Below are 17,426 nucleotides of genomic sequence, written 5' to 3' on the forward strand. Positions count from 1 at the left end.
TTGGCCAAATCCTATTATTCGGAAGGGATCAACAAACTAGAATATCCCTGGACGAAGAAAATAAGCTTAAAAGAAGACTATGTCAAAAAATGAAAAAGGTTTACCCAAACACGTAAGTATCTTATTTTTGGACGGACTTTCAAAACGCCCCCCAAAGATCCCAGGGAATCACTGCAGAGGTGGAGGGAATATTTTGAACATCTTCTCAACGTAAAAGGAAATCTTCCTGGTGGTGTTGCGAACAGCCAAGCTCATGGGGAGGAAGAAAATGATGTTGGTGAAATTACGCTTGAAGAACTGGAAAAGATGGTAAATAAACTCCATTGTCATATAAAGCAGCAGGAATAGATGAAATTAAGACCTGAAATAGTGAAGTATAGTGGGAAGGCAGGGATAAAACGGCTTCAGAGAGTAGTAAGATTAGCATGGAGTGTTGGTAAGGTACCTTCAGATTGGACAAAAGCAGTAATTGCACCTATCTATAAGCGAGGGAACAGGAAGGATTGCAACAACTATCGAGGTATCTCATTGATTAGTATTCCAGGCAAAGTATTCACTGGCATCTTAGAAGGGAGGGTGCGATCAGTCGTTGAGAGGAAGTTGGATGAAAACCAGTGTGGTTTCAGACCACAGAGAGGCTGTCAGGATCAGATTTTCAGTATGCGCCAGGTAATGGAAAAATGCTACGAGAGGAATAGGCAGTTGTGTTTATGTTTCGTAGATCTAAAGAAAGCATATGACAGGGTACCGAGGGAAAAGATGTTCGCCATACTGGAGGACTATGGAATTAAAGGTAGATTATTAAAATCAATCAAAGGCATTTATGTTGACAATTGGGCTTCAGTGAGAATTGATTGTAGAATGAGTACTTGGTTCAGGGTACTTACAGGAGTTAGACCTTTGCTGTTCATAGTTTACATGGATCATCTGCTGAAAGGTATAAAGTGGCAGGGAGGGATTCAGTTAGGTGGAAATGTAGTAAGCAGTCTGGCCTATGCTGACGATTTGGTCTCAATGGCAGCATGTGCCGAAAGCCTGCAGTCTAATATCTTAGAACTTGAAAATAGGTGCAATGAGTATGGTATGAAAATTAGCCTCTCGAAGACTAAATTGATGTCAGTAGGTAAGAAATTGAACAGAATTGAATGTCGGATTGGTGATACAAAGCTAGAACAGGTCGATAATTTCAAGTATTTAGGTTGTGTGTTCTCCCAGGATGGTAATATAGTAAGTGAGATTGAATCAAGGTGTAGTAAAGCTAATGCAGTGAGCTCGCAGTTGCGATCAGCAGTATTCTGTAAGAAGGAAGTCAGCTCCCAGACGAAACTATCTTTACATCGGTCTGTTTTCAGACCAACTTTGCTTTAGGGGAGCAAATGCTGGGTGGACTCAGGATATCTTATTCACGAGTTAGAAGTAACAGACATGAAAGTAGCGAGAACAATTGCTGGTACAATCAAGTGGGAACAATGGCAGGAGGGTACTCGGAATGAGGAGATAAAGACTAAGTTAAGAATGAACTCTATGGATGAAGCTGTATGCATAAACTGGCTTCAGTGGTGGGGTCATGTGAGGCGAATGGAGGAGGATAGGTTACCTAGGAGAATAATGGACTCTGTTATGGAGTGTAAGAGAAGTAGAGGGAAACCAAGACGACGATGGTTAGACTCAGTTTCTAATGATTTAAAGATAAGAGGTATAGAACTAAATGAAGCCACAGCACCAGTTGCAAACAGAGGATTGTGGCGACGTTTAGTAAATTCACAGAGGCTTGCAGACTAAACGCTGAAAGGCATAACAGTCTATAATGATAATTGTGTGTATGTATGTCAGAACATTATTTGTAGGATAGGTAAATGTTGGTTGGATGTTATTTGATTTGATATCGAATTTTCATTAAACCCATTCAGATGGACTTCGGAACATTGTGACTAAGTATTTAGCCACTGTTCATTTGTACTGATGATAGGTTGGTGGCTAAATATGTGGACACCTTTTTCTGAATGAGTATATTTTCACAATATTACACACATCTGAACATTAAGTTACAGTAAAATAACTTTCAGCTAAGATAAGAGTACAATGGAGAATTGTGCCTTCACGGCCACCATAATAATGAAACTTGACTTTTAGAGTACGATTAACATCGTTTAACCATGTTTCCTATTACAAATAATAAAGGATGTTTTTGTCCGCATTGAAGACTCTTAAGTTCTAAAGAAGGAATCCACCTTTTCAATACTGCTCATTATAATAATAATAATAATAATAATAATAATAATAATAATAATAATATTGAACAATATTGAAAAGACAGACTACTCCTTAAAAATTTAAGTAATGTTTACTATTTGTGGACAATATTGCACTTACTCCAAACTATGGAAGAGTGCAAACAATCTAAACATAAGGCCACTTCACACTTCTTACAGACAATGTTTGACCTTTTGACAGATTTTTTAGTGCTACAGTAAACGCATCTTCTACGTTTACGTCTAGTGGGCAAATGTTAACCTACATTAGCAACTTTTTCCATCGATTTTACGGCCCTGCCACTTCTCTTGTGCAATTTAAGACTTGAGTTAGTAATTACAACATTCGGACGTCTCCCTTTTTGTAGACTACAGCAAAATCTCCAATGAGTTCATCTGCAAGCACTTTGCAAAAAGTTAAGTGTGTCATTGGCTTTTCCCTGCTGGTAGATAGTTGTACTGTTGTTTTGTACAAAATAAAAGCATTCACAGCAGCTGAATCTATAAGGAAGTAAAAGTTTCACCCACCACCTCCTAGATTTCCAGTAAATAGAATAACATGACAGTAGTTGATCAAATTGATCAACACCTCCCATACACATGTTGTAATCATACACGCTCTTTGGGCAGGATACATCCTGTTTCTCTCCTGATTTAGTTTTTCTTCCAACAAACGTCAACTCATTTGGATCCTGCACAATAGAAGTAACAATGACAGACTTCGTACCTCTGTCCCTCCATTTAGAAATTGATATTTCACCTGAAGTTGCATAATCACTCTCCCCAGTTTTGAGCTCACTGTCTTTGCATAAAATATCCCTGGGTTAAAATTTTCTATTTGTTTGCATGGTTCCGCAGGCAAAGAGGCCTAAGGACAATAGCTTACAAAACAAGGGTATAGTGTAAAAAAAAAAAAAAAAAAAAAAAAAATTGCAGGATCCTAATGATAGGAAAGTTCTTGTCAGTCCTAACACTACTCGTTCACCAAGAGTAAAGCTATCATTCGGACCACATTTTTCTTCATATACCCCAAAGCCCAATAAAAAGCCTGTTACTGCACATGATATAGTCCAGACCTTGAACCCACATTTTGTGGGCTTTAGAGGCATGTATTGCTTTAGGTAAGATCTACCTTTGAAAGCTACCATACACTCGCCTACAAACAGGTAACTAGTAATAAACGGCATTTTCTCATTGCCATTAATATTTTGAGAAATCTCCTCAAAGACATTACCTTTGAGATCCTTGGTACACTGAAGTTTTCATCTACTGGCCAATACACCCTGATGCTGGGTAAAACATTAAACCCCATTACAAATAATATTCCCAGAAATGCTTTCAGTTCCTCCACAGAAAGATCTAAAACAACACCTCTGATGAGCATACACGTTTGACTGTTTTACAATATAGTCTAAAATTGATCCAAGAAAAACTAAAAATATCACAAGTGGGGATGCCGTGTCAATAGGTATATTTGGCCTGTATATTCGGTCATAATGAAAGGAAGAAAATTTGTGGTTTTCCAGCAGTTTTAGAAAATGTAAAAGTATTATTGTCTTCATCACTTGATGAATCACTAATAAGTCCAGTGTCATTATCAGATAATTCAGCTCCACTGCTTATTACACGTGTGCAAGGTTGGTGTGATGGGTCAGCAGTCGAGTCATCACTGTCAACATGTTCAGCTCCTCCACGGGATACACCACGAACTTCATCATGAATTGTCGATTGGGTGGTATTTGTGCCCCTCGTACTTTCATTGTGATCATAATCTGCGTCGCTATCACCTCCAAAGTCAGAATCAATGGCTTGCTCGTCTGTAATACTATCAAAAATCATGTCCCTCCCTTCCTCACCGAGGAAATCCCATTCAGCTGCTGTATAATACTTCTTAGCCATTCTGTTAGAAAAAGAAATTATAATTTAGAGTTTTTATACAGCAGCTAAATAAAACTTAACATTTAATACCAAATCTACTTCTGTGCAAGTAGAGCACCTCCCCTAAAACAGGCAAAGTACTTTACGCATGAAATACATTATGCTTTGTAATGCAGAGATGCCAACTTTCAAGAAAGGCCATTCGTAATGCAGCCGCTAGGGCACCGTGGGGGTGGGGAGGAGCGGCAGACGTAGAATTTTTTTCAGAGATCTTACCAACTTAAATATCATTGAAAAATCAACGAACAACATACAATTCAACCAGATGTAACATATTCAAAGACTGACATATGAAGAGTGTTAGATTCTTACCTGCTAAAGTAACAGGTGATCTGCAGAACATATCTAAGTGGAGGTTGAAGGATCATTTCTTTTGGTGAGTACTGTAGTTGCTCCCTTAGCAGTTTGTATTCCTGTTTGGTAAACGTACACTGGTGACATACTTTTTTATTTTGATATGTGCATCCTCTGCACCAACAGAGCACTTAACAGTTCGGAGTTCATATTAGTACGGAATTCAGTCTTGTTCTTCCTCATCATGCGCATCTGAAACATTGCGGCTACACACACACACACACACACACACACACACACACACACACACACACACACACACACACACACTCTCTCTCTCTCTCTCTCTCTCTCTCTCTCTCTCTCTCTCTCTCTCTCTCTCTCTCTCTCTACAAAACGCGTGTAAATGAGATTTTGAGGAACGCAGTAAGCAGGAACATTATTTTGCGTATTTCTCCCTAAATTTTAAAACTATTTTTGGTTTATTACTAGCATCACTAGTCACAGTAACGTCATCACATGTATTTTCCTGTACGAGAAATCTCTTCATTATTTCAAACCTTTCGGATTTTGTAACACACGATTAGCATATATACTGGAAGAGCAATATATGTAAATTTGGAAACCACCGAGCTCGATAGCTGCAGTTGCTTAAGTGCGGCCAGTATCCAGTAATCGGGAGATAGTGGGTTCGAGCCCCACTGTCGGCAGCCCTGAAGATGGTTTTCCGTGGTTTCCCATTTTTACACCAGGCAAATGCCGGGACTGTACCTTAAGGCCATGGCCGCTTTCTTCCACTTCCTAGACCTTTCCTATCCCATCGTCGCCATAAGACATATCTGTGTCGCTGCGACGTTAAGCAAAAAATTGGAAACCAAAATCGCAATAAATACTTCAGTCATGCACACAGTATTCACAATGAAACAGAGTTTGTCACCACTTTGCCGCCAAAACAAAGACAAAAGAACTCGCATACGCGCATGGAAGTCTGATCATGTGACGAACAAAGACAGCAACTCCGCAAGGTATACCACTTCACAGGTGCCTATTATCTGAGCAATTTTTTAGCGAAAGATTTGTGTACGGGATTGAGGAGTAAGGAGGGAGCTCTCCTGGTTCCGGTAGTACTGGCAACGGAAAGGAAATGAAATCTGAATTGAATCGATAATATAATCGATCAATATGAATTTTCTAAACTTTTGTTGTCTTAAGCCAACGACTGTGTCACATACACATTATATATTATTTCTCGATGAGAATCTTATTTCTAAAGTGAATTCTATAGTTTGGCTTTGCTGTGTAAATAGCAACAGTACTAGTACATAAAGTGTATGCCAGATGTCACACAGCGATGCACAAGCGATTCATAGTTTGTGTTTCAAAGGTTGCCAGTACAAATCTCGAATATTGCTGAGGTCGACCGATTCAGCACAAGGGTGTAAATCTATCGCTAAAAAGTACTGGAAGCACACACTGCAATCGGCGCGTGAAAACTCGAAATATTCTTAAACGAAGGACAGGAAAGTGGTATAAATGATTACTGAGAAATCCGTAAATAATATTTTGAGAATTCAAGTTGTAATGGCATTCCTTGTGTATCCTTTTGAACACTTCATACACTTAGATTTAAAAATCAACAAAAATCGTAATTTGTTGTGCGTCATTCGTAAAGGCGTAATTATGATGGGTAATTCGTAATTATTACGATTGAATCGTAATAGTTGGTATCTCTGGTAATGCAACAACACATGTATCTCTCTAGAACTCGTTAGCGCAACGAGTTAGTGATCAAAATATGTGATAAAAATGAACTACGATATTTCTGGATCATAATGAGATGAAATTTGTACTTCAGTTACCCTAATCATTGACTACAAAAGCTCCAGAAATATTATTTTTCTCCATTTCAAGGTTAGGTTGCAGTCTCGTTGAAAAATAGAACTTTTAGCTCCACGTGGAGTATAAACAATGGTTAAAACCTTTTATACTTACATGAAAATACTGCTTGTGTATGAATATCGCAATATAATCCTGCAAAAGGCTCTAGAAACACTCGATAAATAGCAACAAACTGAGAATATGCGCAACACGTGATACTACTAGGTACGCAAGAACTCGGTGTCTAAATATTTAGCCACTTTCATCCCAGATGGCAGCACGGTGCAGGAAAAGACATGTAGAACAGAAAGAGGCCACATATTTAGTCACTGAACGTCTGCAGACACCACCAAAGTCAATAAGGCTCAATATCAATGGCTTCTGTCATGCATATTCAACTTTATTCAAGTGTCCACATATTTAGGCACTGTCCATGTACGCAAACTAAACATAAATTAATGTGAGCGTTAAAGAGTTAAATATTTTCTAAATCTATAAGGACATCAGTGTTATCAGACATTAGAATATTTTGGGATTTTGTCATGTCAAAAAAGAAGTAAACAGTAGAAATTTACTAAATTTTGCACAGTTTAAACAACGGTATTCTGTCGAGATTGAGATGAATGGTAATAATGGTGGACACTGCCTTTCCAAGAATAGTGGAACCTCGATTTTCCGTTTTTGGTGGGACCATGAAAAAAAAAAAAAAGTACAACGCAGGAAAACAGAAAATCCGGGAATGAATTAAAACCATCAACAATTTGGCTAAACATCACAAAAATGAAATATGAATAATTATAATCTTACAAACACTCCTAAAACAAACAAAACTACAGCCCCAATGGGCCTTTACCTATCAAGCGACCGCTGCTCAGCCCGAATGCCTGCAGATTACGAGGTGACGCATGGTGAGAGTGACGAATCCTCTCTGTCGTTATTCCTGGATCTCTAGACCGGGGTCGCCATCTCATCATTAGATAGCTCCTCAATTACAGGTAATCACGTAGGCTGAGTGGACCTGGAACCAGCCCTTGTATCAGGTAAAAATGCCTGACCTGGCCAGAAATCAAACCCGGGTCATCCAGGTGAGAGGCAGAGAAGTTAGACAACGGGACTGACTACAAACATTACCGGTACGAGAGTTAAAAATCTCTATATTTTATTTCAGTTTTACCGGAGAAACTTCGCCCGTTTCCCGTGCACACTTCTTTTAGTTCAGCAACTTTGATCAGCCAAACTCTTTGAAAAATTTAATAACATCAAGCCAAACACCGACCACAAGTAGTTTTAATGCTGTAAACTAACAAAATAAAGCATATTAGATACAAAAGTGCACAACATGAAGGCGAAAATCCCTTTTCTTAATCTTCCATTGTAATTTGGTCACCAGTATATTGTTCGTACTCAGTTTCTGGAAATCTTGCGCCGCGTAAATTAGGCCTACATCGACTTTTAAAGGCTATGTTTAACTCTAGAATATGGTTTCGAATGTAAATACTGATTCTCAAAATTTCTCGAATGCATTATATTCCATTCTGCTCATCACTAAGCACAATCAAATTGGAAAGAGAAAAAAATATCATCAAAACGTCAGAAATTACGTTTATTCGAGACCTTGAGCTCAGCGGGAAAGCGTGCTCACTGCACAAGTCTGTACAAGTGGGAAAAAACTTTTTAAATGTAACATGCGCAAATAAAACAACTGCTGTTTTTATGGCATTTTAAAACGGAAACAAAAAATTCCCAGTCTTATATTGGGATCAAAACAGTAACAGGTAATCCCAAGACCTCCGATGACTTTACGTATGTAAGGTGCAACATCTGTTCTGGTCTCTATAACAATCGTATACGATAATATAAAAATACTAGATTTGCGACTATTCAGTGCCATAAGGCAAGTTCAAAAACCTGCTCGGCTATACAATCGAAAAAAGTAAAAATATATACATCTATAACCCTGGACATAATGTGGACGTTTTACAAGTACGAACATTTGACGAAACTCGTTCCGTCTTCAAGTAGAGCTGTCGAAATGCACTCATTCTCCTTTCAATTGTAGCCACACCCTGCTTTATGATTTCCGAGGATTCTCTAAACAATACCTTCCGAATCAGATCAAAAATTAGATGTATGGCTTTTCAGGTGTTTGCTCTATTAACCAGCATTTCGTCTTAGGTCTGACACTAGACTCTTCAGAGTGGGATGTGTCAGACCCTGCCCACTGATGCTGGGGTGTATGCAGGTGAACTTATCAGAAGCCTTTTAATAGGCACAGTCTGATAACTGCATACGGGAGATAAGACTCCACAATGGAATTAATGCCCGCCTAGCAATTCCAAATGGAAATTCTAAGTTCCCATGGAGTCTTATCTCCCGTATGCAGTTATCAGACTGTGCCTAATAAAAGGCTTCTGATAAGTTCACCTGCATACACCCCAGCATCAGTGGGTAGGGTCTGACACATCCCACTCTGAAGAGTCTAGTGTCAGACCTAAGATGAAATGCTGGTTAATAGAGCAAACGCCTGAAAAGCCATACATCTAATTTTTGATCTGATTTTGATATGCTCTATTGGTGGAAAAATATCTAATTCCCTCCATGGGAACTTAGAATTTCCAATACCTTCCGAATGCGATGCTAAGATGGTCCCTTACGCCAGTTCACCGCCGATCGCTTTTCCAGTACAGTACTTTCTCTAATTATCGCAATGGGGCGTTAACACCAAGAACCATAAGTATGCTCTAGCCGTACTTTCATCAGATACAGTTTCTTAAAAACGCTTCGAGGATTTATTATTACAAAATATTGAAGGAGGACTAATAAACCTTTTTCTGTTATAAAGTGATCAAGGATTTATCGTTGATGGGAGACTGAAATTTCCGGATGGTTGATCCGGGAAATTGTTTCTTTGAGGAATGGATACTGTAGAGTTTTTAAAACTTGATTTAATTAGGATGCTCGCGGGACCACATAATTTGAATGAACAATCCGGGAAAACGTTTCTGGGAACGGATAATCGAGGTCCTACTTAATACATCACTTATTTTTTCTTTTAAATGGAATAATATTCTAAAAAGTAAGTTACTGCTTTCATACCCAACCAACTACGTTTACAGTTCTCAGACGTCAAGGTGCTGGAATTTTACCCTGCAGGAGTTCTTTTGTGCACCGGGAAATATATAGACATGAGGCTGGTGTATCTGAATGCCATCATGTACCACTGGACCCTGCCAACTTGGACACAGTAAGCAAGCTGCTCTACCTTCTAACCCCACCCACACACAGCTACTGCACTGAAGTTTTAATGAAATAGATAAGTATAGAGTATAAAAAGGCAACCACTTGTCAGCAAGGGTGGGGGTGGAAAATGTATTATTATTTCACTGCACACTCACAAGAAAAAATAAATACACATGTAAAACTGATATTTCATTTGTTTGTATTAATTGATGACTTACCACTAGAACTCATACTTCTTTACCTGTTATAGTAAAACAAAGAGTAATGTTTATTGAATGGATCAACCCAACATCTTTTGGTATTGCTGGCTTAAATACCACCTTTAGTACCTGATTAACCACGTCGTAGAAGCAGTCCACCGTAGAAAGTAGCCACAAATTGGTCAAATAGACAGGGAGAATAAAATATTTAATTTCATGCTCCTAGTCACACATTATGAATTTCAACTAACTGTACTCCACGTCTACAAAATAACAGAAAGCACACATCCTGATGCCTACTAAGGCTTACATCAAAATTAAGTGAATAAAAGATAGGAAATTGCAGGCTAAATCTGCATTTAGAATTCAAATTAAAGTTTTCTCAACCCTTCAGTGCCTTTCAGAAGCACATTAAGTTTTACGTAATATCCATCATTGAGACAATGAAGGCCGAGAGTGTGAGGGGTCAGCACAAGGCTACAGTGATGGTGAGAGGCAACAATGACTGCGCTGAAGCGAAAATGTGAGGCCAGCAGTGAGCACCACTATACCACCGGCGAATTGTTGGGGCTCGTGATAAGGAAGCTCCTGAAAAGCAGCTGGAAGATAACAAGGAAGAAGGTGCCCAGAATAATCTGGAAGTGGAAACTATGAGAACCTCCTATGGGCCTTTATAAAGAGCGAACCTGACGAGAGTGAGTCTGTCCATCAATCAATCAATCAATCAATCAATCAATCAATCAATCAATCAATCAATCAATCAATCAATCAATCAATCAATCAATCAATCAATCAATCAATCACAAGTGAATGCAAGCAGTTAAAGGATGGTCACGAGTCCATCAGAGAGCTATGTGAAATTCAGTGTGGCTTATTAGTTTGCAATGGAAGGCATGTTGGAGTGCAGGAGATCGATGACCCATAGGGCTGGGTATTCAATAAAAATTATGAGTAAAAAGGGAAACTTGTAAAGAACTTGTACTGAAAGGACAGACTAAATAATTATGTTCCACTATAATCCAATTGTATTTTAATAGAAAAATACATGTTCTGAAGCACTGAAAAGGTGGAATTTCTCTTAAATACATATTGTTTGTTCTAGGAAGAAGTATTTATTAATTTAAAACATGAAGAGAGGATATAGATGGCCGCAAATATTAATGAGCAAGTTAGATGGTATGTTTCATTAGGATGTATAGGATCAATCATCTGAAATTTCAACCTCGTTTTTCCAAAGTTTTCAGAGAAATAAATATTTAAGCTGTTTTAGAGAAGCGTATAATGTGAAACCTACTAGCTGCCATTTCATCCAGTTACATATTTTTCAGTTCTTTTTCAATTTATGGATAGTGACCTAATTTGGCCCCTGAAATGATAAGGCTGTCTTCTTAGCACACTGCAGCTGTACTTCTGGTTTATGCCAGTACCGGGCTCTACAGTACATAGAACTCGTGTGCTATATCATGATTGCTGTTATTTTCTGTGAAAGTGATCACTGTTGATTCAAACTGGGCACCATACTTTCCAGTTTTCTCACCCTTCACTGACCACTACATATACGTATAAATAATCAGTGAAGAGACCAGTATATGTTAAAGACCAAATACGTGTGTCTCACACGGTTATTCAAGTGTACTGATGATTTGTGCATAAACAAACATTACGTGTAGTTTGCTACACCATCCTGTTACAGCAGTGTTGCCGCCTGCGCTCCTCAGTCACCACCTACAAATTGATGACCAGCCATTGAAACAATAGATGTTTTCATGACCGCACATTTTGCAGAAGTAAATCAATAGAAAACTTGATGATCGAAAACTTTTACAGAATCATGGCAGGAAAATTGGGTGAATTTTTATTTTATCCCAAATTTCCATTTCAAAATTAAGAGTGGGAAAATTATACTGGCAAAGAGGGATATAATAGTATTGTGTATTTTGGTTTTTGGTTTAGCTGACAATTCAAATTGTCTTTGAAAGTTTGTGCATACTAAACCCATGAAGTCCCATGGAAAAGCATACCAAGAACTAAGAACACATACCAAAATCTGAGAAAATAGTTTTTCCCAGATAAATAAATCAAGTACACTAATTCTGTACACAACAAAACCGATGCGGCGATGCTACTTAACTGATTGTATGAGAATAAAAATCTGGCTTAGCTCTACACTGTCAAATGAAGACAATATTTCCATGACAAAATGATATTTTCATTCGTAACTATAAAACACAATCACTACCTCTTCCAATTTTTTGAAAGAATCATTTCCTTCTCCAGTGTTGACAAGTGGTGGATATTCAGGGACATCTCCCACTGACGGAGGAGGAGATTCACCCTGAGCTGCAGGAGATGCTGTAACCACCATACCCTCACCGAGACGACCCTGTACGTAGGAAGCTGCATTCTGCCATGCTTCTTCAGTCTTGGGATCCACCACACCAGGATCTAGTAATTTAAAAACCATGAAAAACTGTGCATATGCATATTTTCATACAATATTTTTCACACAAAGCAAAAAAAAAAAAAGGAAATACTATACAGTAGAAATCCGCTACGAGTATGGTATATAACGAGAACCCCGTTATAAGGACAGTTTTTGTCTGTCCCTTCGAAATTCCTACATTATACTGTGTATTATTGTACTTTGGTTACGAGAGCCCTATCACCGACACATATTCATTATTACGAGTGATTAAGCCTGCACGATTTTTTTCAGTTACAGGTATTTATGCACCCAACGATTACATTGCATTAGATCGATCAACTTCGGTATTGTTTCCTCGCTATGTCCACTAGCGAGCTCTCTCGTCGACAATCAAAGGCAATGCCAGAGTCAATTAGTAATACCTGTCGATTTTGTTCCGTTAAGAAAAATGGAAATGAAAAAGAACATGTTTTGTAGTAAATGCGTAAATAACATGTCCGATAGCAGTTGTTAATTCGTTAAAAATAAAGGCTAAGTAAACGACCGCTTAATTTTAATACTCTACTCTGAAATTAAGTAAGAATGCGATACACCTCACGATATGGCAGAGGGCACCACTGATTTCAGAGGTTAGTTTATATTTTCTCACGCCTCGTTCAACTTCGGAGGGGCTATTCCCATGTAAATTTATAGCGAGAATGTTATTTCTCTACCAGTGCTTGGAATATGTTTTCATGATGCATATAATACGGTTAAGCTAGGTTAGGTGACGCTGCTGAATAAGAAAACTGAAACATTTGCCACAAAATGCGATCTTCGGTATTATTTTCTCGCTATATATACTTGCAAGCTCTGTCATCAACATTCTAAGGTGATGTCTGAGTCGATTAGTAATACCCGACTAGTGCTGTTCTCTGAAAGGAAATTCAAAATGAAAGAGGATAACACATTTTCGTAATAAATGCATCAATAACATGCCTGATAGCAGTTGTTAGCTCGTTAGAAATAAAGGCTGAAGTAAACTATTGCTAAATTTTAATGTTCTATACGGACGGTACTGGAATTAAGTAAGAACGTGATACACCTCAACATATGTCAGAGTACATCACTGATCTCAGAGGATAGTTTATATTTTCTCATGGCTAATTCAATTTTGGAAAGGCTGTTCCCATGTAAATTTGTAGTGAGAAGGTTATCATTTCAATACGTGCTCGTAGAAAGGTTGCGCATCAATAACCTGCGCACAGCACACCAGCCTACAAGATCCTTGTTCAAGACTAGCAACTCAGAATCGCCTGTACATTCTCGCATACCAGGTGGCCTCTATTATATGCTAAGAGTATTGAGCAGTGTGTGTATATTTAAAAAAAACTGTGTGTATATTTTTCTTACATACGATCGATCAATGCGGGAAAATTGTGGCAGAGGACAAATAATTTTTCGACGATCGATGCGATAAAACGATAGTTCGAGGAACGATAGATGCGGGGAAATTTAACACTGGTTTATATGGAACATTTTCGGGACCGAATAAATTGGACGAATACGGGAAAACGACAATTCTGGGAACGATGCATCGAGATTCTACTGTATATTGCTGTACTAGATTTGGAAATCCAACTGCACAAGCAAACTCCCCATAGCTGCGACGTCGCCTACTATTGTCCCGCAGTGTGCTCTTTCTCTGCAAATCCTTGTGCCCTAATACAGTGATCCTGCAGGTGTATCTTAGGTTCATTGCTTTTCTTTCAGCTACAAATAGTGTATTTAATCAGAAATAGCTTATCCTCTTTGTGAAGAACATATCACAACCAATAACCTATATCAGTCTTTAGTTATACCATATGTTGGAATCAAATTTAAGCTTTAGTTAGTTTTGTAAGCTGCATCGATCTGTATTATGAATCTCAGTAGGTGCTGGTCATAATCACCCATTACCCACATGCAACTAGGGCTCAACAGTGGAGCAATAGTTAACTGAATTTAAATGTTTCAGAATAAATTGTAATAACCTCTGATAAACAGGCCAAAGCCTACATTAATAAGGTTTCCCTGCAGTTCATATAGTTTCACGTGGCATAAACCTGAAAGAGTATTGTGTGTGTCTGGTGACAAATCTTGGTGTTCTTCTGAAAGGTTATTTCTTTCTAATGTGCTTTTCAGTATGTCTAATGATCCAGCAGCACAGGTGTGTTGGTGTATGTTAGTATTGTGTTGGATCTCAAAGTTTTAAATCTTAGTGAATAAGGATCTTTAAGCATTTCTCCCTCATATTTTGTTTTGTTCAGTTACTTGGTTCAAGAATTTTACTAGTTTGTAGGCTGATGCAATTTTGTTAGACGATGAATGGACTTATCAGTATGTAAGGTTTTGACACAATTCATACAGATCCTGAGAAAATTCTCATTTGCCTGGTCATGGGTTATTGGGGAGGGCTCCTGAGTCATCTCATGTTAAGAAACAACAAAACACAACATCATAGTTTATTACAAGAGCTCACCCTTATGTGAATAACTGTTTTTACCATAAACAGTCTAATGCAATTGAGTGAAGATATAATGGTCAACTATTTATACAAACATCTAATCACTACATACTATAACAACATTTTAAGTCATTCATTCCAGTTTACATTTTAAGCAATTTTAATGATCAATTTGTTTTAATAGACATAATATAATCTTATTGATTATTTTTAAATTGTTAAAATTCATATTTGATCAATGTATATTAGACATTTTTTCGTTATATATACCAGGATCAGGGCCCTGACCCACCATGGTTTATGTTATCTATAGCTGCTCACTATGATTGAGCGAAACATGTCCTACTTGTAATTAAATGGTTTTATCCTAAATATAAAGGACACTGAGTATTTGAAAGGTGGTTTTTATTAACATCATCTCATGTTCGCGTTTGCTGAGGAATTTCAAGCTTAAAAATTAAATTTGCATTCAGCATCTTAGATTTACCAATAATTCTTAGCTGGAGCTAATACCTTAACACTCATATATGTGTCTTACCATTATGGAATACATAAATGATTTCAAAAATCCATCATTACTGCATATTGGCCATGGGTATGTATTGCAAAGGCAAGTATACTTGCAATGTCTCTGAGGTTGACGCCAGAGGTACTCCTGAATCCTGTGTAAATGGATGGTGGATGATGGTGACTGGTCGGCATAGATGTTGACGGGGTGGAACGAGCACCTTTGGCTGTAGGGCTGATTTGCTGTCTGCTACTCGTATGTATAATATAAAAAGGAAACAAGGCATCGCTGATATATGTGTTTGACTGTGTGCTCCTTCACAGAAGCATAAAATACCATGTTTACTAATGTATCAGACCCCCCTCAGGTATTAGACCACCCTTGGCTTTTAGAGACGAAGAAAATTTTTAAAAAATCTTGCATACAAGACCTCCCAGTGTAATTCATCAGAGGAGAAAAATGATTCTGCTTCAAAGCGGGTACAAGCCTTACTGCATCTCTGATGATATCACACAAATTTGTGAATAGTTTCGTCCTCCCCTACGACCCACGCAATGAAAACACGTGTCGAATGTCATGCGGTACATCTGTGTTCTGTTGTTAAGAAATGGTTTCCCATTTTCCCACCAGGCAAATGCTGGGGCTGTACCTTAATTAAGTCCACGGCCGCTTCCTTCCCACTCCTAGCCCTTTCCTGTCCTATCGTCGCCGTAAGACCTATCTGTGTCGGTGCGACGCAAAAAAAAAGAAATGTCCGCCTCCGTAGCGTAGGCTTACTGTAGCGCTGATGTCTCTCACAAATAGGTAAATAGTTTCGTGTCCGACCCGCACATTGCAAGCAAGCATCAGTCATGTATAAACGTCTGTGCTTTGTAGTTAAGGATGTTCGCTAGAGTAACGGTTAGCACAATTAGCTGCCATTCTCAGGAGCCCGAATTTAATTCCCAGTACCGTATTGCCTGAGATTTACGAATGGCAGGAAGGTTGATATGTGGTAAAAATGGTACATGCAACTCTCTTCCACTGGGGGCCTGTCTAAAAAGAGCTGGTTGCACAATTAGCTGCCATTCTCAGGAGCCCGAATTTAATTCCCAGTACCGTATTGCCTGAGATTTACGAATGGCAGGAAGGTTGATATGTGGTAAAAATGGTACATGCAACTCTCTTCCACTGGGGGCCTGTCTAAAAAGAGCTGGTTATTATGTTATCTGTGACTGCTTTTGTGAAAGTAGGGCTAGGTTTTCCTGCTTTCTGCCAAATATAGAAAATGGTGTATTATGTTCCCTTGACTGCTACAGATTTCAAGAGGCATCCAAGGTGCCAGAATTTTGTCCCATAGGAAGGTCTTTATGTGCAGGATGCCCCCAACATGGAGTTTGTCCAGACAGAACAGAAGAGCGACAAACCAACTTTTTGCAATATGTTTTGTATATATCGATATATCTCAAAATGTACGCAAAGAAATCGTCTCTTTCTTTTAGACAAAGATGATATTAGAAAATAAAGTGAATGAAAACAAATTATCTACTTCCATCATTTTGAAGGTCAAAAGATATTGGCTTTTATATATATGATGTTTCTTCATTAGGACTTCCTTCTTTCCCAAAGATTGCAGCAAAAGCCAGTTGAAATATTTTTCATATATTCATTTATAGATCACCACACAATCTTGAGACTAGTGTGATGGTTGTGGAGACCTAGCTGAGTATGGTACAGCTCCCTGTTCTTTAAGCTAGGATTTCCTCCTTATCTTACCCAGCTATCCTTTTACATAATTCTCTTCTCATCCCAACAGTATTAAATTTTGAAAGCTGAGAGAGTCTTGTTTTATACCTTCTGTAGCGCATCCCTTTATTGCCGATACCTAAATTGTTTGAGGGGAAGGACCATACCCATTTTTCCTCTCAAGAGTTACTTTTCTACCTTCCAATAGAAATAAAATACTGCACATTCTTTATAATACATGATTTACGAAAGAAATTCCTCAGAACCAGAAAGTGCTCTTGCAGTACAACTGACTATATGAGAAGCACCTTTCATAGCATACAGGCGCACTAGTCATGGGTCTGAATGTCATTGTTAACCTAAATGTTGCTTTGGCCTGTGCCAAGGGATAGGGAATATAACTATGGAGGGGAAAAAATATTGCAAGTGTAAGGAACTTCTAGGCCTAGGGTAGAGAAAGTGAAATTGTCTGCAAACGAAT

At 38.3% G+C, this 17,426-nt stretch overlaps 1 protein-coding gene across 1 annotated transcript in view; it reads right to left on the bottom strand.

The window, feature by feature from the left end:
• The window catches only part of Deaf1 (deformed epidermal autoregulatory factor 1), a 165,640-nt gene that overhangs the window by 50,099 nt on the left and 98,115 nt on the right, over positions 1–17,426 (bottom strand). Inside the window, exon 7 of the mRNA XM_067135806.2 lies at positions 12,042–12,247. Within this exon, the coding sequence (XP_066991907.1) occupies positions 12,042–12,247 (206 nt within the window). The remainder of the gene's footprint in view (positions 1–12,041; positions 12,248–17,426) is intronic.

The sequence above is a fragment of the Anabrus simplex genome, chromosome 1, assembly GCF_040414725.1.
Source record: "Anabrus simplex isolate iqAnaSimp1 chromosome 1, ASM4041472v1, whole genome shotgun sequence".
Classification (NCBI taxonomy): Eukaryota; Metazoa; Arthropoda; class Insecta; order Orthoptera; family Tettigoniidae; genus Anabrus; species Anabrus simplex.